The sequence below is a fragment of the Hibiscus syriacus genome, unplaced genomic scaffold (assembly GCF_006381635.1).
Source record: "Hibiscus syriacus cultivar Baekdansim isolate YM2019G1 unplaced genomic scaffold, ASM638163v2 tig00111402_pilon, whole genome shotgun sequence".
Taxonomy (NCBI): domain Eukaryota; kingdom Viridiplantae; phylum Streptophyta; class Magnoliopsida; order Malvales; family Malvaceae; genus Hibiscus; species Hibiscus syriacus.
The window spans coordinates 8,777,669-8,805,592 of record NW_024063082.1 but is presented as its reverse complement, the minus strand read 5'-3'; the positions used below and the strand labels follow the sequence as shown (position 1 = coordinate 8,805,592).

Below are 27,924 nucleotides of genomic sequence, written 5' to 3'. Positions count from 1 at the left end.
CTATTTTTTCACTTTAATCAAGCTCAAATTTTAGGCTTCAATCGAGTTTCTAAATTATTTTTAGTTCAAGCCTTTTCGAGTTCAAGTTTCAATATTATATTTCGAGTTGAACTTGATATTTTTTAGCTCGTAAGTTTGAGTCGAGTTGAGCTTACTTTTAAAGTTTTCAAGTTCGAGTCGAGCTCAGCAATACTTGAGTTCGACTTGGCTCGTTTAACAAACGATGTTGTTTGGTTTAACTTTTTAAAAAAAAAAACAAAATTGGTGGTTTTTTCCGGTTTTTAGCCGGTCCGGTTCGAACATTTCAGCGGTTTCAGCCGGTTCACTAGTAGCGGTTCAACCGGTGTAAATTGAACCAGACTAGACAACGATTCTCGGTTGAACCGGCCGGTCCGGTCTGGTTTTCAAAACAATGTTCTTGGGCAATCTGAATGTGCGACACTGGTTTCTTTTGATTTTTGTTTGGTCGGTAGGTTTCTTACTACGGGTGATATTAATTTTTAGGCAATGAGGACAATGATGGCTAATGTTTGGCACCCTATTAGTGGCATCTCAATAACATATTTGGAGGGGGTCGGTATCTCTTCCAACTTTATCATGAAGTAGATATAGATCGTATTTGGAAGGAAGGGACCAGGTTTTTTAACTCGCACCTTTTAGTTCTTCATCGGCTATCCTAGGGTGAGGATCCCAGCATGGTGAATCTAAATACTGTAGCTTTTTGGGTTCAAGTAAACGAGTTGTCAGTCGGTTTTATCTCTGAGCAGGTTACTGTGCAATTAGGGAATTTCATTGGTTCGTTTATGGAGTTCGATGCTACTGCGATCACATTAGGTTACAGGGGTGGTTTACGAGTGCGAGTGCTACTGGATGTTCGTAAGCCGTTGAAACGGGGGGGGGGGGGGGGAAATTGCTCTCCCAAGTGGGGGGTTTTACATATTCCACATTCCAATATGAGAAGTTGAAAATGTTCTGTTTCTTGTGTGGTAAACTTGGGCACGGGAAAAGTTTCTGCCCAATACGCATCCTACAACCAACACAATAGCTGATCTCACAATGGGATGCATCACTTCGGGGCCCGCCATGGCACAGGCGTACTCTCACTAAATTTTAAAGGTTTTCAATTTTTCACATATTTTTTGTCACTGGATTTAACTTTTTCTCCTATTTTAGTTATTTCGTCATTAAATAACTAATAATATTAAAAAATGATGTCATTTAAAAAAAATTAAAATTTTCACCAAAATAACGTCGTTTTGTATCTATATAACAACCCATTTTAACGTGTTAATTATTTAACGGCCGAGTAACAAAAAAAACTCAATGTATTAAGTTCAGTGAGGAAATTGAAAATATTTAAAGCATAATGAATTAAATAGGAGGAGGATAAAGTTCAGTCACGAAATTTGTAATTTACCCTATATTAAAATAGGATAAAAATGCTTAAATAGTATTGTTCTAAAATAAAAATAATAATATCTGAGAACGGATGCAAGATTTATGCTAAGAAATAAATTTATAAAACTTTATGAGACATTTGTAAATTTTAGTGAATGAAAATAATCTATCAATAAGAAAATATAAAAAATTACTATAAAAATTTAAAATTTTCAGAGATACGATAGTACCAATCTTCCTCATTCACCCAACGTTTGTTTAGAGAGGAAGCAAGCTTGATGGTCTGTCTTACATGATAAAGCTAATATATGTTAGTAATTATTTAATGGTTGAGTTTGATTACATGCTGTCTCAATTACATTTAAGTCGATACCACCAATATCATCTATGGCTTTTGACATTGACATTTTCATGCCCACAAACAAATGACGATTCTTTTTCTTAATTAACGGTGCAACAACTCCATTCCTACATGCATGTCGAGTCATTGTGATTGCTTGTTTTGGTTGTTTTTCGTCAACCAAAACGTTGCATGTCACGTGCTATTATAACTAATATCATGTGTGCATTTAATTCATATTAATCAGTCAAATTTTCGAATTCGAATATGAATTTACATGTCTATACACAATTACTTGGTGTCTCTATTCATTTGTCGTTGGTCTTTTACAATTGTGTAGGAGGTTTGTTTACGGTTGTTTTGCTAGGCTATATATGGGTTGCACAACAGCAGCTATCATCAATAATCACCGCAAAAGCAGTTTCCATCTTCAAAGTGATGAAACACCTTGGAGTCTCCCACTACTATCTTGAGACCCTCTTTTCAAAATTGTGGCAAGCCTCGCAAATTCTAACGTTTTTTCTGACGAGAACAGGAGACCCCAACTCGGTCGAGATCAATCCGAAAGAGATGGCCAATCTCACACTATGATTCTCTGGTACATTTGGTTTCTTTCTTCTCAAATCTGTTCTTCTCAACTCGGTAATACGAGGAGCATAAACATCTTCATCTTCCGCTGTCATTTTCGTGTTGATATCCACCACGTCATTGATCATGTTCACCTGATCGTTCGACCCGTCTTGATCGACAAACCTGTGAACTTTATAGTCTTTCTCAACTGTACTACATCCCATTGTTTTTGCTATGCCTTCTTGAATTTTAAGTGTTTTGATCTTCTCTACATCTGCCCACCTCCCAGCTTCAGCATACATGTTAGAAAGCAAGATGTAACACCCTGTATTGTCATGCTCCAGGGATAAAGCATGCTTGGATGCAACTTCTGCGAATTCGATGTCATTGGCTTTTCTACTTGCAGATAGTAGAGAACCCCAAATCCGGGCGGTCGGGACAAGCGGCATTTCTTCAATAAAATGCTTAGCTAGATCAAGATTCCCAGATCGACCAATAAGATCCAGCATACAACCGAAGTGCTCTGTTCCTGGGTCAATACCGTAATCTCTTTTCATTGAATTAAAGTATTCCCACCCTTCATCGACCATGCCAGAAATGCTGCAAGCTGATAATAGAGAAACAAAAGTGCTCTTGTTAGGCTTGATACCGTTTTCTATCATTTCGTGGAACAACTGGATGGAAACTCTCCCGAACCCATGAATGGCGTAAGACACAACTTGACAGCACCAAAAAGCCATAGATTGGTTTTGCTATCAGACTCAAAACAAATCCTATCTTCCACCATAGAAAACGAACGGAAGAGAAGAAGAAGCAAAAACATCAACACCCCAATGATCAAACAGCTGCACCCCCCATCATCAGATTTCTCTTTCAAACCAAGCAACGAGGTAAAGGGTCTGAGATTCGGTGGCCAATTCATCGTAAGATCATTCACCATCAGGCGAGCAAGGCCACTTGAGCTGCTCAAGCTACTCGAATCCCCACCATTGTTCAACAAATCCAACAACAAGCTCCCTTTCCCCACGACAACCGCTTTTTTGCCCACAAATTTCACCATCTTAGCTCACCATGCTTGGCACACACTGACCCTAGGCCTTGGCACCAAGAAATCGAAAGTGGTTCTCTTCGTTTTTCGAATCGGAAGTCATTAAGTTAGGGGTGGACCTCTGGGAGAAGTTAACAAGAAGCTGATAAGGGGGTTAAAAGGGTGTGAAATGGCGAGGCTTAAGTTCAGAAAAGGATGCATTACTTTATGCGTTTATGCGGTGAGAGGAGTGGGAACCATGGGGTTTTTCTTCTGCTGATGAATAAAGTGTTCTGCACTCGGTTGTGGCACTCAAGGATTTCTTGGATCATACCGCCATACTTGCATTGCCTAACCAAAGAAGCCTTCATTATTCCCCTCAGGTTGCCATGGCCCACTAATCTTCCTAATTATATGATTGGGTATTGGTTTATTTATTGGATGATTTTGTTCATGTTATTATTGTCCTTTGAACAAATTTGTAGTATGAATAAACATTAATCTTCTTAACAAATCCTTTTCTTTTTGTTAATTTTTTTCCCTTTGAACAATGTCAAATTGGTGAAAATGATGCAATCATTCATTTCCTTTGAAAATTAGTCTTTTGGAATGAAATGATAGGAGCAGAAGTGGGGACCCAAAGCCAGGCTTTTGTAATGGTCTCAAAGCTGAATAAAAGAAGAAGAAATGTTTTCCTTTTTTTCTTGTGAGATCAATCATGCCACACAATTTGGAATTTGGCACTCTTGTTTATATATTGAAGGCATAATAATAATCTAAGATCATAATTAAAATTAATTATTATAATATATAAATTTAAAAACTTCAAATACCGATAAAGGAAAAGATTATTACTTTGAAAGGGAATCAAAATTCAAGTAAATAATTAGTTAAAGAAGCATTAAAACCAAATGAAAAAAAAACATAAAAGCTATGTACAAACATCATATAGCAGAAAACAGTTGGTCAATAACTGACTTAAAAGATTAAACGAAACAAAAAGATTTCATTTTTAGCACTAGAAGATAATTACCCAGCAAGAGAAAAGAGACTCCAAACTTTACGAAGAACTTTATGATGGGAATGGAGGAGCTGTCGGGGACTAACTAGAATTGAAGTGTAGCACAAACCCTAGGGTGGCTGAGCAAAAACCTTACTGTGTGTTTGTATATGGTTTGTCATTTGTTGTGGAGAATGAAAGATCAGCAACAAGATTTCTCTTCCGTTGATCAATCTTTTTCTGCTAAAAAAATCAGTGTTGTTATATATTGTCCATGAACTTATACAATCTTTCGCATTCGATCACATTATTGAGAAATCTGCTCTCTTTGTAGGTCATTATGTTGTGATATGTGGCTATGATGCTGAAGCAGATGAGTTTGAGATTAGAGATCCTGCAAGTTGTAGGTACTTCCTAAGCTTTCTTTTTCACTGCTTAACTACTCCCTGCTATGTTTTTTATACAATCTCTTTTTGTTTGTTCTGTTCAAGGTCATATAATCATTTTAAATAACTAAGGTCGTCATCGTTGGTACATTTTACCACTAAAGTTCATTAATGAGTATGTCCAGAAACTTAAAACAGCAGCAAATACTAGGAATGTATGCCATGACGCATTTTCCAAACGTTTTAATGTCAGGACCTATTACAAAAAATGCAAAGATTCATTTGATCGACAGGATTTGACCTGAACTCTCCTCTCTGTACCGTATCTATCTCTTCTGGCAAGCTAGAAAGAGAGTGAAAAGCTTTTCCTTCTCCCACGTTAAGTGTTGTTCCCGGATCACTGACAAGAAGTAGAAAAGTCTTGTATAAAGGAGTGTATCCTAGCAAAAAAGAAAGATGTAAAATTAATCTACTAGCGCTTTCATTAAGATTGGCTAGCTTCCATAAATGGGACCTACTGGAAAATTAACTAGATACCGATTTACAAATAAGTACGAAGTTATCAAACAATTTTAATCTTTTTCATGTCATAGTTATCATTCCTCAAAGTCGGTTTCCTCTGCTACTTCTTTGAGACTTTATATTGTTATTATTCAGCCCATATTATAAAAAATATATTGGTATACTTGTGATTACTTGCATTATTAGGTAGAAGAAAGAGTGTTCCTAAACGAAGCCCTTGTTGAAACAGCTCATACACCATCTGTTCATAACACACAAATAACCTAATACAACACACATAGGCACCAGATAATTATGGTTACAAAATGACCAAAGCACATCTCACACTCTTTCTCAGGAGAGCCACAAATAACTTTTAGATAATCACAAGACTAACTTCACACCATAGAAGCAGTATAAACAGGGATGAACCTAGAGGGTAGGTGAGGCAGTCGCTGCTCTTAAAAATTTGAAATTTTTATATATTTTAGATATTGAAAATATGTTTTCATGGGACTAATGAAACAAAAATGGCTTTGCAACTCACTCTGCACTGTATACTGCATCACCAACAGATTAACCACATAATGAAACCCCGATCCAACAAGCTAAAATCCAAAACAAAGAAGGAAGCAGCACAACTAGCGAAAAGCAAGTTAATTCCAGCATTAGCAACATTACTGAACAAATCAACCCTCCACGATCAAGCTAATCCAAACCAAAGTTCCATGACTTAACTACCACGTGACCTTGAAACAACACAAGACACTGTGCTACAATACCCGCAGCTAGAACCAGAAAACAGAGACTAGCAGTGTACAGCTAAACCAGAAATCAATATTCAAAAACTGACCGGAAAGGCATACCTGAAGAATTAAAGATCGAGACAAAATTATAGAACTATCCATCCACTTCCCACCAAATGAATGGATTGGTTATTTGTATCTCCTCTGGATGAGTCGATCACGCTCGACCAGCACTGCTTAACACCATTAATGATAAGCACAATTAATTTAATTTATAAAATTTAAAATTCTAAAAGACTCAACAAATAATTATAAATTAGTTAAAAATCTAAAAAGTAAATTATTTAAATGCATTCACTCAAGCACTAACACTATTGTCTATTTTCATTTTGATCATCATTTTTGAACTTTTGTTAATCATGTCATCTAACTATTTAAATGCATTCAATCAAGCCAATTGTCGTTAACATTGAACGGAAGTGCTGACGTGACAGTTAATAAAATTGGTATAATTACATATTTGATCTTCAATATTTATAAATTCTATCAATTTGGTCATAATTTTAATCCAATTTAATAAATTTAATCTCCAATTAGACGATTACACGTGTCACTACCAAATTGGAGAATGTTTTATAAATTTTAATTATTTTATTGGTATAATTACATATGTCACCACCTTATTTGATAAGCAAAATGCACGTAATATAATCTACTCACAAGGGGATCAAATTAATGACTTGTAGCACACCAAAGCACGCTTGAACCATTAGGCTAAGCCCTTCACTTGGTAATTGTTTACAATTTTTTATATATAAGTTGTTATAACTAATGGTAAAAAAAAGAGAGAAAGAAACCAACATACTTGTAAAGGGATTCAAACCCTATATTTGATTAAAATTTACAATATTATATATATAATCATTAAATTGAGTTTCTTTAAAAAATTTAAAATAAAATATAGATTTTTAAATTTTTAAATTATATTTATTCTATAAATATAATCATTAAATTAAAATTTTCAATATAACTAATAATTTTAATTTAATTAATGATTAAGTATAAAGATTACTAATTATGTTAAAAAATTAAAATTATTTTTTAATTATATAAAAATAAATATAGTTTAAAATATGAATTTGGTAAAATTGATTTTTAAATTTCAAATTCATTTTAAAATATTAAATTTATTTTTATACATAATAAATTTATTATTATTTTAGATCTTTTATTAACTATATTTTAAAATGTATTTATTCATAAATAACTAACTAAATTTGCTTAAATAGTTTTGGTGATTATATATTCTCTAAAAAAATTAAGGTTTGACTCATTTTATTATTTTTGTTATAATACAAGGTAAATATAATATGTTGTAAGACATGAGCCAAAATTAATTGTTGATCCAATGGTAAAAACTCACACAAAAATCTCATGAGACCCAAGTTTTATTCCCTTCAATCACTTATTTTCCTTTCAATTTGTTTTCTTTATATCATATGGTCTTCAGTTGAAAATCAAATATATAAAATGACGTAAAATATTAGTAAGTGAGGGGGTGTAGTTAGAGGTGCACAAAAAATCTGAGTATTCGATTTTGCGTAAAAAAATATCTGAAATCGGAATTTGGAAAAAATCGGTTTTTTTTAACTGGATTGGATATTTTAAAACTGGATAGTATAACCGGTTTGGAAAAAAATTGCGACCGGTTTTTTTACCGGATTAAAAACATGTTTGAAAAAAATGGATAAAAACCGGTTTTTTATCTGAAAAAATCTTGTATGGGGTTTAAAAAACTAGCCGTTAATATAACCGGTTTGGGAAAAAATTGGATGACCAGTTTTTTTACCGGATTAAAAACCGGTTTTTTTTAAAAAAAACCGATTTTTTCAAACCGAAACTGGTTACACCATCCGGCCCTCCAAACCGGTTAGGATCCGAACCGATTTTTTTAAAATCCGGTTTTTTGACTGGGTGAAAAAACCAGATTAGTTTTTATCAGATCCAGATCGGATTTAAAGTGCATGTCTATGTGTAGCCCAGTGGTTTAGGTGCGCTTTGTGATGCTTCTAAACATTGGTTTGATTCTCCCTGGTGTCACCACCTAATTGGATATTGAATTTATTGGATTGAATTAAAATTATGACCAAATTGATAGAATTTATAAATATTGAGGATTAAATATGTAATTATACCAATTTTATTAGCTGTCATATCATTACTTTCGTTAAATGTTAACGACAAGTGGTTTAATTAAATTTATTTAAATAGTTGGATGACCCGATTGACCAATTTAAAAAAGGTCAAAATGAAAAGGGAGCAATAATTAAGTGGTCAATGGTGTAATTTTCTCAAAAAAAATAGAAAATAATGTAATTATTTTTATTTTAAATAAATTACTTTTATATTTTTAACTAATTTATAATTATATGTCAAGTCCTTTAAAATTTTAAATTTTTATAAATTAAATTAATGATACTCATCGTTAGTGGTGTTTGCACGTCTAAGGTTGTAGAATTTTTCATCCCTTCTTGTGCCAGGGCTTTGGCAACATTATTCCTTTTCTTGTATTCAAAGTTCACCCTCCACAAATATCGGACACAAAAATCTTTGCACTTGACCACCAAATCAGCAAACAATCCGACTCAATGATCAAACTTCTCTTCTCTGCCCACCTGGACAACGAGAAAACCTGACAGGCTTCAAGAATGGCAATGAGTTTTGTACCAGTAGCATCTAACAACCCAATTGATAAAGTTGTTATAGTGATATATTAATTTAAAACTTTTACGGATATAATTGTCTTAATTACCCTTTCGATCCATCTTTGTGAGCATGGATGTTTAAATTAGAGATGAGAAAATAAACTAGTGTTCACAACGAAATCATTTGATGATGTAGATTCGTGAAGAGCGAGTTGAAGAATTGTTGTTTGATTCACTATCACAATTGGTTGATGCGTTATTGCAACCCATAATTATTAATAATGTCTAAATTTATGTTTTTTATGTTACTTGTAATAGAAAAATATACTAATTTAAAAGAATTAGGCACATCTAAAATATGATTTGGATTTAAATTTTAATGTCAATAACTTGAGTCTTACTCAAAAATTTTAAAGTTAAATAGAATGTTAATATATAATAAATTAAATTAAATTGAATTAAAATTAATTGAAGGAATGCTGTGGTGGGGGATATGAAAAAACCGAATGGACGGACACGTGTTTTAGCGACAAAATCTAATGTGAGAATGGGACCATGGCAACGATTATCAACAACAATAGTGTGAGTGAGACGCGGAGAACTTAGGCCCAGCCACACAATTGTTAAAACTCAACACTGCTTCTTGTCTGTCCTTGTCGTACAGCATGACTTAATACGGTAATTTTGCAGCGTGGCAATTTAATTTAAGTTAATTTTTAATTTAAAATTGTATATATAATATTTTTAGTTATCATTGAAAAGTTATATTCCGGAGATTAAGATTTATAACTGAAAAATTATGTAAATGGTAATATTTACGGTAATAACAGAAAATATTATAAAGAATATATTATTTTTGATTATAATCGGAAAAATATTATTCTGCTCAACCTAAAAAATGGTACTCTTAATAAAATTTTCAATTATAATCGTTTTCTATCACTTTTTAACCTTATATAACAAATTGTATTTTAGAATTTTCGTCCATTGCAATTTCCCTTATTTTATGCTTCCACTTTTTAATCATTTTTTATGCATTCAATCTGTGCCTTAATATTTACCAAAATATATTATATTATTTATGCTTAATTTTAATCTCGATATAAAATTAAATTTCTTTTTATATAAAACGATGGTGGAAGGGTTATTTAGAGTTTAATTTATATTTATCAAAAACATTAGATTCGACAAGGTAATCATTTATTGAGATAATTACGATAAAATCAATAATCTTTAAAATAAATGGTTAAAAAAAATCGTTGATAATTTTTTTGTTTAATTGTGGATTTAATATATATTAGAACAAAAATTCTTTCTCTTTCTCTAAATAAAAATTGTCTAAAATAAAAAAAATATGATCAATGATTTACTTTAATATAATTTCTTAATGAAATTATTGTGATGCATGACATAAAATGCAATTACGGAATGTACATTACGTAGCAATTAGAAATTGGGAGAAAGCAAATAGTAGAATATAAAAAAATTAAAATATAATTTGTTGATATAAGATTAAGAAATAATAAAAATCAATTGTAACTGAAATTTTTTTCATGAATGTAATTTTTAGATTAAAAAAATATTTTTTAATTAAAATTAACTTTAAATTAGATTACATTAGAATTATCAAAAATAGATGGGCATGCATTTTAATTTGTAAATCATATCCTATCAAATCAATAAAGCAATCAATAAACTGCCAAAATAATAACATCTGACAATGGCCTACCCATCCTTATTTCCACGACTTCTTCTATGATTTGATGTTGAGGCATCTTTTTTTCCTTGGTTAGTACGACAATTTAGCACATTTGGACCGTTAAATAAATTAATGAGTTTATATTTGTATATTATATATTAACAAAATATATACTTAAAAAATCAACTTAGTGTTAGTTCACTTTCTCTTTTTTATGTCTAAATTTGATATTTAATGTAATATAAATAAAAAATTATATACATATATTTGTCTATAAATATTTAATTCTATAAAATAATTATTTTGTGTACATTATATCATATAAATGAGAGATTAGATATAACATGAATATTAAAAGAATATGTTATCAATGTTTGAAAACCTAAAAAAATATTTATAATAATTATTAAAAATATAATAATACATAAATTTAAGATTTTAAAATAATATGAACCGGCCTAAAACTTTAAATTAACAGAAATAAGTGATTTAAATTACATAATCAATTGTATATCTTATATTTATAAAAAATAATAGTTGTTCAAATTTTGGATATAAGACCATGTGCCATGCAAATTAAAAAAATAAAATAAAAAAATTGTATAAACTCTGGTTAATACAACATATATCTTGTAGTACATCGACATTGGCTAGCCACACACTTTTATAAACATGTATATAAAATATCATAAAAAATAAAGACTATCTCATGTTATAACAAAAACCATAGGCATTGGGTAGTCATAAATTTATTTTTAAATATCTTCATAAATATTTGGGTAAACTACACTTTAAGACTTAAACTATTACTTTTATTTTGTTTTGGTACCAGATTTTCATTTTTTTTCAAAATTATATCTAACGTTTAGTTTAAGATAATGTCACATCATCATTGGGAAAAATGAGAAACTTAAATTAAATGTTAGGTATGATTTTGAGAAATTTTTTTTTATCAAAACGAAACGAATGTAATAGTTCAAGTATTAAACTTGTAGTTTACCCTAAATATTTTAATAGTTATTTTTAGCATTAAATGTCGTAGTACATCAAGGTTTAAAATTTTTTATATATGTCAACATCGATTTATTTCATGCAATAAGATGGTGGGAGTATTGTATGTTATCTTTATACGAAAATAAAATATTACATTCTTAAACAACGACAAAGGCTGCCGACAGCTGAGTCGTGTTCACATTGCCTCCATGTTGTCTTATAATTTTCTACGTCCTCCTGGAACTACTTGTTCAGTTTTCAGTAGCTGGTGTCATTATCAATGTTTTGAAATAATACATTTTGTTGCTATGTAAAAGTATGTGTAAATAGGATTAATTCTTTCGATTATTATCCGAGTTTATGTTTAATGGATTATAGTTATTAGTTTATAAAAAATCAATATTTGTTTGCTTGTCCTAAATATTTAATTATTTTTTAATAATTTAAAGTAATTATAAGAGATAATACATGTTCATAAATCTTATTGTTTATTAAAAATACATATAAAATAATATTTTCTTAAATCACTAAAATCATTAATTTAAATTATTCATTTGTTGAGTAAAATTTAAATAAAATAAACATGTTTATGTATAACGCATATGATAATCATGTCATATTTTACGCACGATTAATTATTCATGTCCCGATTAATTATCTCCCGTTGCTCTAGTTGGTGATGTAACTCGGGGTTTTGTCTATGGTTGCTTTAGCTGGTGATGTAACTCGAGTTTTTGTTTTGTATCATCACGAATAAATTAACTTTATCGTTGTGTTTCTTTAAAAGTTTATTGTCATTTAAATGAGTAAAAGTCAATTAATTAAATTTGTTTTTAATTGAATCATCCATTGAATAATATTTATCCATTGTAAATTCATAATTTAAGTCATTTATTATTTTATTCATAATTTTATTTCACGATATTAAAATTAAAATATTTAATGAAAAAATTAGAATTTAGCAGATTAAAACTGTTTGTATTATATTTAAGTAGATTGTACATATTTTAATTTTTTGATAAATTTTAAATTTAATTCTAATCATATTTAGATTAAAGAGGAATGATCGAATGAAGAATCTAAAAGAAAAAGGAGAGTGTTTTTAATTTAAATTTATAAAATATGAAAATATTAGAAAAAAATGAACAGTTTGATCAACCGATTAAATGTAGTTATTTATTTATTAATTAAATTTACTACTTCTAATTATATTTAATTTATTTATGCATCTCTTAGATTATTGATTGTTTACGGTCGTCGATTTTCCGCAAAGAATAACCGACTGATATCCCTAATATATTAGAGAGAATATATGTGGAAAATCCTATAGGAATTATTTGAAAATTTATAACACGGGCACTAAAATCCACCGGAGATTCCCCTGCACCTTCATCATCACCGGCTAACGGTTTCAAAATCACGAAAACACCCTTCCATCTAACAGCAACAGTACGTGTTACCATGTCACAGTCTGACCACCTAAACCCCAACAAACAACCTAAGAGAACATCCCTCCAATTTTTAAAACCAAAAACTCATTAATCTCAAAACCTCGCCGCCGTAGCACCCCAATCTTCTATCCACGCCGACATCGACGACGATGGGTATTCCATGTGACGACATCGTTTTAATCCAATTTCCCAGAGACCCGTCGGAGCCAACCATTGTCACCGTTAATTGCCCCGATAAGCCCGGTCTTGGATGCGATCTTTGCCGCACCCTTCTCGAATTCGGGCTTTCAATCACCCGAGCAGGTTACCTTCAATTTCTTTTAATTAAAATTTTAAATTAAATGCTTGCATAATTGATAATATTAACGTTTTGCATTTTCTCCCTTTAATTATGTTTAGATTTCTTGACGGATGGGAGATGGTGTTACATAGTATTCTGGTTGGTTCCCAGTGTTTCGAATTCGTCTAGAATTGATTGGGAAAGCCTGAAAAATAGGTTGTTGTCGATGTGCCCTTCGTGTTTGCTTCCATTTCTTCTCTTTAATTATCAGCAAGGAGGAGATGGAAATGGAGGCTCAACCCATTCTTGTTCGGTTTATTTGTTGGAACTTTGTTGCTTGGACCGCAAGGGATTACTTCACGGTTAGGGACCAAGAATTCCTTTAGTTTTACTTTTTGCTGTTGTTGATTGGTTATTTTACTATGTTTATTTAGATTAGTATGCGATTGATGGGATTCTTTTTTTTTCCCTTGTCTTGTGTATAGATGTTACCAGGATACTGTCGGACCTTGAGTTTTCAATTCAAAGAGTGAAAGTTATGACAACGCCAGATGGAAGAGTTATGGACTTGTTTTACATCACAGATGGAATGTGAGTCTTTATGTTATAAAGAAAGTTTTGGTTGAGTGAATTACTGTATGCAAATTTTGTTTTCTTTTACTTCGACTAACAAGTTTCCGATGCTTATCTGTCTTGGGTGCATACCTTGTTCTAAATCAGCTCCCATATGTCACTATGATGACTCGTTGATATGTTATATTTGTTGTTTAATTTCTGTTTTTTCACTGCTTCAATTTCTTTCTTGGACCTCTATGAATGTTGGGTTTTAGAGTAAGCTGATTTTGGTAGATTAAGATCTGTGGTCTAGTAAATTTCTAGCCTAGATCGAGATGAAGATGTGATGCTGTGGAAATTTGTGTATATACGATCAGAGCAGAGTGTTACGGTGTACTTGTTTTTATGATCTGAACTTTTGCAAAATAGGCATTCCTTTTGATTTTGGATAAGTTAATAAACTACGCTCAACAATTCAATAAGTTATAGTTTGGACTAAAAAGGTTACTTATTGACCATATGGCAAAGCAATTGATGTGCCTTCTTGTCTACTACGTTAAGTCTACTTAACCTGGTGGATTTTTTTTACCCGATCTTACTGCATAACTGTCTCGTTACAGGGAACTTTTACATACAAAAAAGAGACGAGATGACACCAAGGAGCATCTGATTGCTGTTTTGGGGAATTATTGTATCAGCTGCGAGCTTCAATTGGCAGGGTCGGAATATGACAGCTTGAAGGCATTGCCGTCTCTCCCTCCTGCAGTTGCAGAAGAGTTATTTACCTATGAATTGTCTAGCAAAGACGCCAGCTCAAAGGAACTCAAATCTGATCTGATGACACTGAAGAAGGCTACTATTACTGTAGACAATTTGTTGAGCCCTGCTCATACATTGCTTCAAATACAATGTGCGGACCATAAAGGACTTTTTTACGACATTCTAAGGACATCAAAAGACTTTGATTTTCAGGTAATTGTTCAACTTCTTTGGAGTTACTATTGACGGTGAAAAGTATCAACTTCTTATCATGAGGTACTCAAGATATTTGGAATCAAGTTAGTATTTATCAATCTCTAGATTCAAGACTCTCTTTTAGCATCTTTGTGGTGCTTTTTCTGTCACGGTTCTTTGTTGTCCGGAAAGTAATAAAAATGGGATGCTTTGATTTCTCAGAATTTACTAGGATGAAATCACTAGTATTTCTTTTGATAATGTTGGCTTTGATACACATTCTTTTTTTGTTTCGTTGGTTGACATTATTTGCAACTTTACTAATACGTTGTTGTTGCATATCATGTAGATCGCTTATGGTAGATTCTCTTCAAGTGTGAAAGGTTACCGTAATTTGGACCTTTTTATTCGGCAAGCAAATGGAAAAAAGATTGTTGATCCCAAGCACCAAAATGCTTTATGTTCTCGTTTAAAGGAGGAGATGCTTCACCCTTTTCGAGTGATTATTGTCAACCGAGGCCCTGATACTGAACTCTTGGTTGCTAACCCTGTTGAGTCATCTGGAAAGGGCAGGCCTCGAGTTTTTTACGATGTTACGTTGGCGCTTAAAATGCTAAGGATATGCATTTTCTCGGTAAGGATTTACGTTGGGGTGTCTTGTTTCTTTTTCTTAGCTTAATGCTTATGTTAACATGCATGAATATGTTTTCGTCCCTGTTGCCGTAGGCTGAAATTGGAAGACAGTCGACTAGTGATCGGCAGTGGGAAGTGTACAGATTTCTTTTGGATGACAGCCATGAATTTCCTTTAACGAGCAATCGAGCTCGAGATCAGCTTGTGGACAGAGTAAGAAGAATATTGATGGGATGGTGAGGCTGATGGAATACTTCGATGACAGATGGATGGATGGTTTTTCTCTGGCTGTATGTTTCTCGACACTCCGATCCTGTTGTAGCATATATCACACAACTCCTTGTTGCAAACCAATCGATCCTGAAACATGTTCGGAAGCAAAAGTTGTGTGAGATTGCCGTCTGCTGTAGCCTCTCTTTCTTCTGGGGTTCTTGAAACTGTAACGTTACCCTCTTTTAATGTATAAATAGCGGCCCAAAAGACTCTAAAATATAGGATTCCAAATCTGGTTTGGAAAATAAGTATTGCGCTGAGTTCTTGTAAGAGGAAGGTTGAAAAATAAGTATTGCGCTGAGTTCTTGTAAATTATAAAGTCAGTATTGTCTCCCACAATGTTTATATAAAAACATGATTAGTACAAAAAATATCTTTAGAAATATATTTTGTTTTGCATTAAACAAAAATTAGTTGTTTTATTCAAATGCGTGGGACATTCTCCTCTCTATCCCCAAATATACAATTATTCTATTAAACCAATGCACCATCTACACAGTTTATTCAAGCAATACATTATGAGTGAAAAAATATTTTATATAAAATTTTATTTAGCAGATAAATATAAAGAGAGTAATAAAACAATTTATATTTAAATCTATTCGTTCACGTAATTTTTTGTTCAACGTTTTGCTTCAAAAATCGAAGTGGTCTATAGCTCAATGGGTAGAGCATTTAACCGTACATTGGTTATAATCCGATTGAGCTCTTTTTCCTAATTTTCTTTCTAACCCCCTCTTTTATTTTTAAAATCAAACTTTTTACGAGAGCAATCAAATGGGTCCATAGCACAGTGGTATAGTTAGGGCGTAAACGAGTTGAGTTGAGTTCGAATATTATTAAGTTCGACTTAATTTAAAGACTGTAAGATTAAACTTGATTCGATTCAAAAATTAATTAATTTGATATTGTCAAGTTCGACTCGAACTTGAACTAAAAAATTGAATATTGACTCAGCTCGAAAGCTTGCAAGCTTAAAATTTTCAAGCTCGGTTCGAAATATTCTCAAACTTCAGCTTGACTGAAGCTCAAACTCAAGCTCGAACTTGAATTTTAAGTATGCGAAAGCCTTATATTGTATTTTTTATTAAAAAAATATAAATGTTAATAATATTAATAATTTAATTTAAAAAATCTAAATAATATTCTTTCGAGCTGCCACGAACATTTTTAGTTAAATATCAAGTAACTCGCTTCGACTCGTTAATAATTCGAGCGGAGTTCATTCGATTATATAGTTGATCAAATTTTGACTGAATCAATTTCGAATAGCTCGTGATATATATCGTCTTATTTACAATCTTAGATAAAACATTTGATTGCAGATCCATAGGTCACCGACTCGAACTCAACTTGAGCCTTTTTTTCTAGTTTTCATTCTAACCCTCTTTTATTTCTTTATTTTTGAAATCTAAACTTTTTACAAGATCAATCAAATGGGTTCATATCTCAGTGGCAGAGCATTTGACTGCAGATCAAGAGGTCATTGGTTTGAACCCGGTTGGGCTCTTATTTTCTTTCTAACGTCTTTAATTGTTTTATTTTGAAATTTGAAACATTTACAAGAATAATCAAATGGGTCTATAGCTCAGTGGTAGAGCATTTGACTGCAGATCAAGAGGTCACCGGTTCAAACCCGGTTGGGCCTTAGTATTTTATTCTTTTATATAAATTTTATTTTTAAAATTTAAACTATTTACAGTATATTAGAGCAGGGGATCGAAGTCGGTTGAGGTTTTGTTTAGATTTTCCTTTTTTTCTTATCTCTTCCCTCATGTGAACCTAACGATTCATATTTTGTTATTCTTCACCGAAAGGGATATGTATTTTGTTATCTCCTCTATTCGTATTGCTACTAATTCTACTTGTCAAACCATTGACGCCTACAAGAGAAAACAGCAAATCTTTCTTTTGAACCAAAAATCATGTGTTAAGCTAATTCACTCAAGAATATAATTGGAAAATGAGAACCAACAATCCATAGCCATCTACCCCTAACAATTCTTTCGGTTTTATTTTTCTCTAAACTATAAATATTATCTTTTTAATAGTATTAAGTGATTACAAGTAAGTACTTATTGAGAATTTTCTTAATCAATTAACAACGTACATACCCTACAGATGCAGCTGCTCGAACCCAAGACCAAACAATTTTCTCTTCTACCATTAAGATAACTTAAACAGTTCTAAATATTATTTTATTAGGTTAACACAAATGATATAGATATTGATATAATATCAATAAATCAAATAAAAACTAAATGTACTGTGAAAGTCAAGCATCCCACTACCATAAGCTGTCCCATTTAGTCAAGGATGCCTTGTCTCAAAGCCATAAATCATCTGGGCTTGTTCAAATGCGGGTAGTATGAAAGTCATATAACCCCTAAAGTACCAATTACTTTATTACTTTTATGTCTTCTATTTGGCCATTTAAAAGGTTACTTAAATGTAATTTTGAAAATATTAACAAACATCAATATTTGTGTCTCATTTTCTATCCTTCAATATCTTTTAAAAAAATAAAAGCATTTAACTTTAAAAATGTTTTTGTTATTGTAACTCTTTTATGAGATATAATTGATGAAAGTCTTAACCAATTAAAATCATGTGTCTAATAAATATAGGGTGGTAAAACAATATGTATATCTAATCCAATCAAATTAGATTGTAGTTTTTATATTTCGAATTAAATTCAAATTTAGAGAAAAACAACTTTGATAGGGAATAATTATAAAATTATATATTTTGATAACTATTAAAAACTTAATGGTGATGTTATTGTGCCACCACAAGGTAATGTCATGTCATCGTTGAAAAAATAAAAAAAAAACATCATGTTACAATTCTGTTAATCTTTTAACGGCGGGATACCAAATTGAAACCTAAACTAAACGTTAGATATGATTTAAAAAAAAATAAAATCAGAGTACCAAAACAAAATAAAAGTAATAGTTTAAGTAATAAATATATAGTTTACCCTAAATTTAAATCTACATCTATTAATATCAAGGGTAAAGTACACAAATGGTCCCCTAACATATTATATTTCTTTATTTAGTCCCCCAACAAATAAAAGCTACAAAATAGTTCCTCGACTATATGGAGTTACATTGTTGAGACCCTCGACTATTAAAAGTTACAAAGTAGACATGCGACTATTCATTATGTTCTAACCTCGTCCTTGTCTATTAAAAAATTAACATCAGTCTTAGCTGGACGTTAACCTGTTGACTGAGATATGATAAAATCTGATCTTATATTCTCAAACGACAATCATATCTCAATCAACATGTTAATGTCTAGCTCAGACGCCTGTTAAATTTTTTAACAAAAAAAAGACAAGTTTGGAACAAAATGAATAATCGATTGATCATTTTGTAGCTTTTAATAACCGATGACTCAACAAAGCAATATCCTATAACCAGGGGACCATTTGTGAATTTGACCCTAAAATCAATTCATGTGTTTAGTCCTCGCATGACAAGATTAATTAAATGTTGATAATCACTGTTGCATGCTTCCCATACTAGATATTACATAAATCGTTGTATGAGAATAAATATTACAAATCAAAGTATGAAAGAAAAATGATACTTAATATCTAATAACACCGATTGAAATTATATATATATTTTAAATGAATTTAGTCCAAAATGAAACCAAATGCAACTATTTTTCCCTAATAAATTTCAGCAATTACAATTGGAAATATAGTATATGTAAAGGGATAAAAGTATGGCAATGCTTTTGCATTTACATATTATTTAAAATTTTCTAGCGATGATTGTTCTTCCTTTGTCACTGTCTCGGTAAATGAGATGGGAACCAAGCAAAGTCCTCTACTTCTTAGATCTTGTTGCTTCTTTCCAATTTCCTGCTAAATAAATGCAATTTTAAGATTTCGATTACGCATATTACAATGAAAAACTAAACCCAAAAATAAATTTACAAAAGAGCATGTTGAATTATGGTTTTGGTCCCTCTACTACTTCAAATATTTGACAGTGTTTAAGAATATGACCTAATTTATACATTGTTGAAATAATTTACCTGTGGATGAATAGATCTGAGACTCTTGTATGAACTGCTCAGCATCTGAAAGAAATTAAAAAACAATATTATGGAATTTGAGACATGATGAAGCAATTAAAGAGTTAAATTAATATACCTGAATTTGTTCTTGGAGAAGTTTGATATAAAGAGAAGCCTCTTGAAGGACTGAAGCCGTATCTGTCTGCAGTAATTTATCAAACCAGACTCACATAAAATATATTTAAACAAAGGGTAAACTACACGTGTAGTACCTAAACTATCACTTTTATTTAATTTTAGTACCGAAACTTTATTTTTTCAAAACCGTGCCTTTAGGTTTCAATTTGGTACCCGATGTTAAAAACTTAACTATACCAATGACGTGGACTTTACATCACAAGACGCGTGGAATACCGGAAAATGGAAAATAATTCCACGCCATTGATGTCGCTAAGTTTTTAATGACAGGTACAAAACATTAGGTACTAAAACGGAACAAAAGTGATAGTTTAGATACTAAACATATAATTTACCCTTAAATAATTGTTAATTTATATATGCATGAATGTTTTGAAGTAGTTAAGATGAAAGTTATACTTTTCCATAGGGGGAAACCAACTTTTGAAGAGTTGTGATTTTGTCACTTAGCTTCTGGCTTCTCCTTACTGGCATATTCAACTAAAACCCCAAAAAGAACCATTTTGATTATATTAATTGTTTAATGTGTTTAATTAAAAACTGGAAATTCCCATACCCTGAAATGTTTGATTTCTGCTAATTCTTGCATGGTTTGATGAGATATCTGTTGTTCAAAGGAGGACAACTTCTTTCTCTTGTTCTTATTCCTCTCATCCATTCCATTAATCGGCTCACCGTTGATCTCGTGTTTCCTTCCATTTTGAAAGTTCTGAGTGTTTCCCTGATCAAAATAAAAATCTTATTTTGTGTTCAATATTTTTGACTTACCTAAATTCAATAATATATTGAATTTTACTTATTCATGTTCGGTTCGATCTGAAATATGAATCTTGAAAGAGCTCACGTACCGATTCAAAATGTGGAATCACTATAGATTGCTGGAAATTGTGGTCAAATTTGGAGCTACCATACTGATAACCTAACACCAAACAAAGCATTTGGGTTCGAAAATTTCTAAAAGTGGTACAGGTGTGACAAATACATGAACCAAACCTGGTAAGAAATTAGAGTTGAAGTGGGATTGGTAAGGAATATCAAAGGCCCCATATCTTATTTGGTTGTCATTGTCCAAGATTTTGGGTTCCATAGAAAAGGCATCTCCATCCCCATTCCTGCAAAAAAAAAAAAGAGTTGAAAAAGAAGCATCAAAATTAGGGTTTTTCTTCAATATACATATAAGTTCTTGACCTGCAAGAAAAAAGTAATTAACTTTGATTTTGTATAACTTGACCTACCATCCTTTTATATTCTTTTTGGCAATTAAAGATAGCCATTCATGATTCATCAATGAACTCCCCGACAAAAGACGAGGTATCTTTCAAGTACTCTTTTTAATGGTTAATTGAATTTTGAGCTAAATTCAGGCCACAGGAAAGCATATAATATATATATCAAATCGAGTTTTCAAGTATTTTGTGAGTTAGTTAGAAATGGACAATTGGTATGTAAATGATTCCTTTTTATAAGGTATTCATATGGAATATATTTGTATTCGACACATTCATATCCAAAACTAATTCTCTAGTTTAAATAACTTTGTATTCTGTAGAATAGATTATTAATACAACTGATTTATTGCATAATATAACTCTGAGTTAGGACAGAACATATACCCTTTGCTTTCCATCTGCAAAAGGACATCCAAATAAGGCATCTGAACTTCATTGTTTCCTGCGACCAAAAAAACCCAGAAAAGTTAACAATGGTATACATATACGTACACATATGCATATAGGGTATAGATTTTAGAATAATGATTATACCAGAGTTGTACAAGCGTGATGAAAATGGCGAAAGATGAGCTTTCCTCATGATCTTCACTGCCCAAAAGACCAGAAGCTGGAAACTCAAAAGCCTTCCCCCCAAAGCCTTCGAGCCTGTACTTCAACTCAGTGAGTCAACTTCATTGAGAAAATCTCATAAATTCACAAACATTATATATACATATAGCATGATCTTTTATGAAGAACACTTCAAATTAAACCAACAAAAAGGCCATAAAATTACAGAAAAGAAAGGAGAAACACCAGAAAACTGAGACAGAACCTCTGACCTCTGTTCTGAGGCGGCCGGCGGCCAAATGAAAAAAAGGGTTAAACCCTTGCTTGGTTTGAGCAAATTTGTGAAAGGGGATTGATTTAAATCAAAGCTATATAGTAAGATTTTCTGAATGGGTTTTTCTAATTCTATTGAGTGTAGGAACTGTTCATTTCCTTTCATAGAGACGAGTGAGGTTGCAGCTTATTTATTGCATGAAAATTATATGAAACGTCTTCTGACTCATCAAAACCCCTTATATTTTATATATTTACAGTAATAGGGTAGCCTTTACTATATGACTTTTGATCCGTTTGATTTCGCTTTCACGTAAAATTTTGACAAATCAGAATTTAATTATCATAATCATGATTAAATTATTTAAAAAAATGTTACAAGTCAAAGTTTAAAGTTTGTGCGATCAGTTTTGGCTAGGGGTGTGCAAAATTACCCGACCCAGGTTATTCGATCCGAATAAAAAAATCGGGTAATTTTTTAAAAAAATATCTGACCGGTCGGGCCGAATCATAAAAATTGATTTTTTTCGGGTACCGGTTACCCATGTACCCGGTTAAGTTTGGTGAAATTTCTATTGGCTTTTGCTTTGAGTTTGGTGAAATTTCATGGCTTGGGTCAAAATGGGTTTCTTTTAATTTGATTGAATTTATAAATATATCCCGTTTTTTTTAGAATTGTATGAGATAGAGCTTTGCTGGTTTAAATTCTTTACAAGTTTGAAGTTTTCCTGTTATCGATTTAACATATCTTGATGGTATTCCTTTATAGGGTTTTGATGTTCCTTTTTGGAAGAAAATCCTGGGGATGAAGCTAACAGGTGGGGTTTCTTTTGTGTTTTTTCCCCCTTGACAATGATCCCATTTGCGTTCAGCCACAGTTAATCCTTACGATTATGATTTTGGGAGCAGGTGGAAAGCTAGATGATATCACTGTGATTCTAGCAATGCTGGGAATTTGGTTATCCCTATTAAGTATGAACTATGTTCCAAAATGCATCTGTTAGGTTTTTGTTTCAATCAGTTTCTGATAAAATTTTAGTGTTGGTTTAATAATTTGTGTCTTTTTTTATTTAATATTTTGAAGAAGAAAAATTCGGGTATTCGGGTGTCCGCAAAATCTGGGTACCCGGAACATCCGGGTCAGGACACGGGCCGAGAAATCACTGACCCAAATGTTTCGGGTATCCAAAAATCCGGGTACCCGAATTTGCACAACCCTAGTTTTGGCCATGGACAGCGTTACTAAAAATTTATGTCGGATTTAGATATATTTTTAAAGTTGACACATATATATATTAATAATATAATTTTTTTTATTGTAAGAAGTAGGCATAAATAAAATTTTAAGATGGATATTATCAATAAAATAAACAACTAATATAAAAAAATTTAGATTATAAGATAGAAAAGTACCTAACCTCAAATCCACATGCATCCATCACTTACATAAAATAATCAAAACTATATGCAATTTTAACTTATTTAGTTTTTTTTTTTTATTATTTACAGAACATTACATAAGAACTATAAAAGGAATATAAAAATTTAGTAAAAATTATGATTTTCATAATAAATAATATGTTTGTGTAAAATTTTAATTAATAATGCAAAGACAAAAGTAGTTGTTTGAAACAATATATATATGATTCAAAAGGAATACTTTAAAGAAAAAGGATTAAAACTCATAAAGGAAACTGGTTTAACTTAGTTTTCAATCCTTATCATTTGCTTAAAATGGAGGAATAATATATAGTTTTATTTTGCTTTAATTGGGAATGTCGTAACCAGTTTTCGCCCGGACACGAATTTTTTATTTGGCGGGGAAAATAATGTGGATACAAAATAATTAAAAAAATGGATTGGGAGTCGCCATCGGCCTTTTGGGTCAGGTAGGTCGAATACCTAAAAATTACCTTTTAAAAGAGTTTTTTAAGAAAACATCAGTTAAAAGATAAACTGATCAACTAATTTGAGTTTAACCAAAAATTCGTTCTTTTTAGAAATAAAAAGGGATTCGTGTTCGATTACGTTTAGGGAATGATTAGCACCCCTACAACGCCCAAAATTGGTGCTTATTAATTATAAATTGTCTCTATTATTGGAAATTTAAAAGTTTAAAAATATATTTATTCCATAATTCTGTTAAGTTTATTAATATAATTTTAAGATAATATATTAATATATATATATTTTATTAAACAAGATATTTATTTATTTAGAAATATCAGAAAATGGCTTCTAGGTGCTTTAAGACAGCTCCTTTCTTAATTTTGAATAAATTTTAATAGAAAAAAAATATAAAAACAGATTTATATATGAAAATATTTATTTTTTTATTTAAAAATATCAGAAAATGGACATCCAGATGTTTTAAGACTGTCCTTTCTTAATATTGATAAATATATATTAAAATATGATTATTTTTCTTAAAAGTAATTTATAAAATTAAATTTATAAATATGATTTTAATAGGAAATAAAATAAAATAAATAAATACTACTTATTATATATTTATATGACTAACTAATAATAACATAATAATTAAAGTAATAATTTAAACTTATTGAAATTGAAATAATAATAATAATATAAATTAAATTGCAATTAAATAGTGACTGAAATAAAAAAAATTAAAACTATAATATCATATTCATAAATAAAATAATAACAGAATTAATTAATGACTAAAATGAAATAAAATATAAATTAGCATGCAAAAAATCGAAATAAAATAAAGAAATAACATTGGTGACCAAAATAAAAAAATGCGTAAAATAGAATGGTTTATGGGTGATTAACCCACTAATTTGTGATTTAAATAAATAAATGGTTAAAGTACATGGATTTTAGCGTGATTTACCCCGCAAATTAAACTAAACTCCTTAGTGACCAAAACGCAGGACGCAGAAAACATAGGAACTTAAACATAATTTAACCTTAAAAACAGTGACCGAAATGTAAAACTCGGTATAAACTAGAGTGACTTAAAAGTAAATAACCCAAAACCTAAGCTACATATATATATATTTTTCTCTATTTGGCTAACCTAGCCACTCTTCTTCATCTTTTCTCTCAGAGAGAGAAGCTCAATCTTCTCCTTCTTCCTCTTTCATAACCGACCGATGGCCATAAAACCCCCACACCTCGCCGCAGGCCACCGTAAATCGGTGGTCAAATACTCTTCCAATCATCCCTTACACAAAACCCGAACCTAAAATTTATCCCTAAAAAATTTTAAATCTCGATTTGGGATTTAAACTACCAAAATCCAGGCCTAACAACTCAAGCTTTATTTCCCAATGCTTTAATCGGCGTTTCTCCGGTAATCTAGACTCCGACGATGAACCCTTGGCACCGGTACAACTCACTCTTCTTTACTATTTTTTTAATTTATTAACCTATTGTTTTTTTATTTCGAAAAAAATAAAATACAAATAAAAGTAAAATACAAATCTGAAAAATAAAAACCTTTGTTGTTTTCTGATTTTTTTCTTTGTATTAATGCTTGATCTCCTGTTTTTTTTACAATCTCTGTGTGTCCTCCCTCCCCTTTACACTGTAATTTTTATGGGTTATATATTAACCCATTTACATGCTTAAAACAAAAGTAATGATTGTTGTTTGTTTGGTGGTAAGCTGTAGGAGGGACAACTGGGTTACTTGCTGAAACGTGGAGGGACAGCTGGTTTAGTGGAAGCTGTTGAAGAGTTGTTCTGGTGGAGGGGATGCTATCGTTGGTTGCTGGAAGGTGCTGGAAATGCACGTGGAGGGGCTGCTGTTGTTGGTTGCTGGATAGGGAAGGTAAAAATGGTGATTACAACTGCCCCTCTTTGCTCGTTGTTGTGGAACATGAATGAAGCAAAGACAAAAAACACCATTTTTAGCTTGAATTGTCCAAACTTTTGAGCTATAAGTTCTTCGTATTATGAAATCTTCTGCTGGGAATGACGATCCACCTCCTTCTGTGATGGATTTGACAAAAGGTTAAACAATATTGATGTTGATATATTTCTCTCTATGACGAGTCGAACAAAAGGTTGAATAAGTTCTTCCCATTATGCACTTCTTCTTCTTCTTCAGATGAGTTCTTCCTATTATGAACTTCTTCTGGAAATGTTGATCCTTAAAAGAGGTGTTGATTCAACTTCATATGTGATGAATTAAGATAAGGTCGAACAAGTTCTTCTCATTATGAACTTCTTCTTCCTCTCAAGATGAGTTCTTCTCATTATGAACTTATTCTTCTTCTTTAGATGAGTTTTTCTCATTATGAATTTCTTCTTCCTTTTTCAGATGAGTTCTTCTCATTATGAACTCTTCCACTGGGGATGACAATTCATCTCCTTCTGTGATGTAATCTAGCAAAAAGTTTGAACAAGTTCTTCTAATTATGAACTTCTTCTTCGTCAGATGAGTTTTTCTCATTATGAACTTCTTCTAGAAATGCTGATCATTGAAGGAGGTGTCATTGATTCAACTTTATATGTGATAAATTAAGGCAAGGTTGAACAAATTCTTCTCATTATGAATTTCTTCTCCTTCTTCTGATGAGTTCTTCTCATTATGAACATTTATGGAAATGTTGATGTTGATCTATCTCATTCTGTGATAAAGTCAAACAAAAGGTTGAACAAGCTCTTCTCATTATGAACTTCTTCTTCCTTCTTCAGATGAGTTCTTCTCATTATGAACTTTCTCTGAAAAAATTGATGCTGATCTATCTCCTTCTGTGATAGAGTCATGCAAAAGGTTGAACAAGCTCTTCTCATTATGAACTTCTTCTTCCTCTCAAGATGAGTTCTTCTCATTATGAACTTTCTCTGGAAAAATTAATAATGATCTATCTCCTTCTGTGATAGAATCATGAAAAAGATTGAACAAGTTCTTCTCATTATGAACTTTTTCTTCATTCTTCAGATGAGTTCTTCTCATTATGAACTCTACCTGGCAATTTTGATCCATCGAGTGATGAATTCAAGCAAAAAGTTGAACAAGTTCTTCTCATTATGAACTTCTTCTTCCTTCTTCAGATGAGTTCTTCTCATTATGAACTCTTCTGGAAATGTTGATCCATCGAGTGATGGATTTGAGCAAAAGGTTGAACAAGCTCTTCTCATTATGAACTTCTTCTTCCTTCTTCAGATGAGTTCTTCTCATTATGAACTTTCTCTGGAAATGTTGATCCATCAAGTGATGGATTTGAATCTTTGCTAAAATCTTTGAAATTCCTGTCAACATTTAACATGGATAAAATGAATGGAAATGCACCTATTTTTGCAAATGCCTAAATATGATACATGAATATTAAGTTCATTTTTATTTGATTTCGAATTGGTGAACTTGGTCTTCCTTCACTTCATCATTTATTGCCAGGATTACCTCTGGAATGTAGCAACTTATGCTATCAAGCTTTCATTTCTGCATAATCATCTGATCAATCTGTATCTTGGTGTCTTCTTTGCTTCATTTAAGTCTCATAAGAAATGTTTCATTTGTGGAACTCTTGCTGTAGTCATAACTATGACTTTGATGCCCCATTTTTGTCTTGGATAAAACCAGCTTTCTTTGTTGGGACTTGTGTAGAAATTCAATAAAGCTTTCATCTTTGAAAAGAAAATCTATCATCTTTAAAAAGAGAATCTATCATCTTTGAAGAGAGAATCTATCATCTTTGAAAAGAGAATATATCATCTTTGAAGAGAGAATCTATCATCTTTGAAGAATGTAGATGTAGATATGTCTGACTCAGCAGGGATTAATTAGGAGAGTAGAGTCTGTTCTAATTTGACTCTTGAAACACATCACAAGGAGGATTTATCCTAATTATTTTCATGTCTTCACATCTAATCAGATCTCGAATAAGGCAACTTGGACCATATCATGTCGAGATGTTTAACAACAACCTGTCGTTCAACATTAGTTGGCTCCACTAGTTTCTTGTTGTTAAAATTTTTGCTTCCCTTCTATGGAAAGAAATCTTCATCATATCTCACTTCTGACCTTGAGGTTGAAGAAGACAAACTTTATCTTGGATCCATAAATGGAAATACTATATGATTGCAACATTGGTTCAGTACCAGAATAACTGGTTCGTAAAACATTTGACAACAGATTCATCATCTCATG

At 31.5% G+C, this 27,924-nt stretch overlaps 3 protein-coding genes, 1 non-coding gene and 1 pseudogene across 5 annotated transcripts; 3 read left to right on the top strand and 2 right to left on the bottom strand.

Annotated features, from left to right (window-relative positions):
* Positions 1-2,202: 2,202 nt before the first annotated feature.
* Positions 2,203-2,970, bottom strand: LOC120161534 (pentatricopeptide repeat-containing protein At4g35130, chloroplastic-like). Its single transcript, XM_039171749.1, has one exon. It carries the CDS (start codon positions 2,968-2,970, stop codon positions 2,203-2,205), a length of 768 nt encoding a protein of 255 aa, XP_039027680.1.
* Positions 2,583-3,740, top strand: LOC120162047 (annotated as a pseudogene).
* A 9,174-nt stretch (positions 3,741-12,914) lies between these two features.
* LOC120162551 (ACT domain-containing protein ACR9-like) lies at positions 12,915-15,807 on the top strand. Of its 2 annotated transcripts, XM_039172693.1 has the most exons (6): positions 12,918-13,119; positions 13,216-13,458; positions 13,582-13,687; positions 14,272-14,623; positions 14,955-15,239; positions 15,332-15,799. In XM_039172693.1, the coding sequence occupies exons 1-6, from the start codon at positions 12,966-12,968 to the stop codon at positions 15,476-15,478; spliced, it is 1,287 nt and encodes a 428-aa protein (XP_039028624.1). In that variant the 5' UTR covers positions 12,918-12,965; the 3' UTR covers positions 15,479-15,799. The 2 variants fall into 2 exon arrangements, with proteins under 2 accessions (XP_039028625.1, XP_039028624.1); XM_039172694.1 differs by lacking the exon at positions 13,216-13,458 and having other exon boundaries at positions 12,915-13,119; positions 15,332-15,807.
* A 1,281-nt stretch (positions 15,808-17,088) lies between these two features.
* TRNAC-GCA lies at positions 17,089-17,160 on the top strand. Its single transcript has one exon. It is a non-coding gene; the product is annotated as a tRNA-Cys (tRNA).
* A 2,010-nt stretch (positions 17,161-19,170) lies between these two features.
* On the bottom strand, positions 19,171-21,599 carry LOC120162552 (transcription factor bHLH111-like). Its single transcript, XM_039172695.1, has 9 exons — positions 21,508-21,599; positions 21,358-21,415; positions 20,738-20,856; positions 20,593-20,663; positions 20,301-20,465; positions 20,144-20,224; positions 19,683-19,748; positions 19,565-19,609; positions 19,171-19,388 (listed from the first exon to the last, which is right to left on the bottom strand). The coding sequence occupies exons 1-9, from the start codon at positions 21,554-21,556 to the stop codon at positions 19,275-19,277; spliced, it is 768 nt and encodes a 255-aa protein (XP_039028626.1). The 5' UTR covers positions 21,557-21,599; the 3' UTR covers positions 19,171-19,274.
* Positions 21,600-27,924: the final 6,325 nt, after the last annotated feature.

Excerpts from the sequence above, each read along its gene's own strand:
- LOC120162552 (XM_039172695.1), bottom strand. The coding sequence starts at position 21,556 with ATGAGGAAAGCTCATCTTTCGCCATTTTCATCACGCTTGTACAACTCT. Across the intron at positions 21,416-21,507 it reads ATCACGCTTGTACAACTCTG|GAAACAATGAAGTTCAGATG; the intron begins GTATAATCATTA and ends TTTTGGTCGCAG. Across the intron at positions 19,749-20,143 it reads TGGTTTCCCCCTATGGAAAA|ACAGATACGGCTTCAGTCCT; the intron begins GTATAACTTTCA and ends AAATTACTGCAG.
- LOC120162551 (XM_039172693.1), top strand. The coding sequence starts at position 12,966 with ATGGGTATTCCATGTGACGACATCGTTTTAATCCAATTTCCCAGAGAC. Across the intron at positions 13,120-13,215 it reads GCTTTCAATCACCCGAGCAG|ATTTCTTGACGGATGGGAGA; the intron begins GTTACCTTCAAT and ends AATTATGTTTAG. Across the intron at positions 13,459-13,581 it reads CCGCAAGGGATTACTTCACG|ATGTTACCAGGATACTGTCG; the intron begins GTTAGGGACCAA and ends TCTTGTGTATAG.
- LOC120161534 (XM_039171749.1), bottom strand. The coding sequence starts at position 2,970 with ATGATAGAAAACGGTATCAAGCCTAACAAGAGCACTTTTGTTTCTCTA.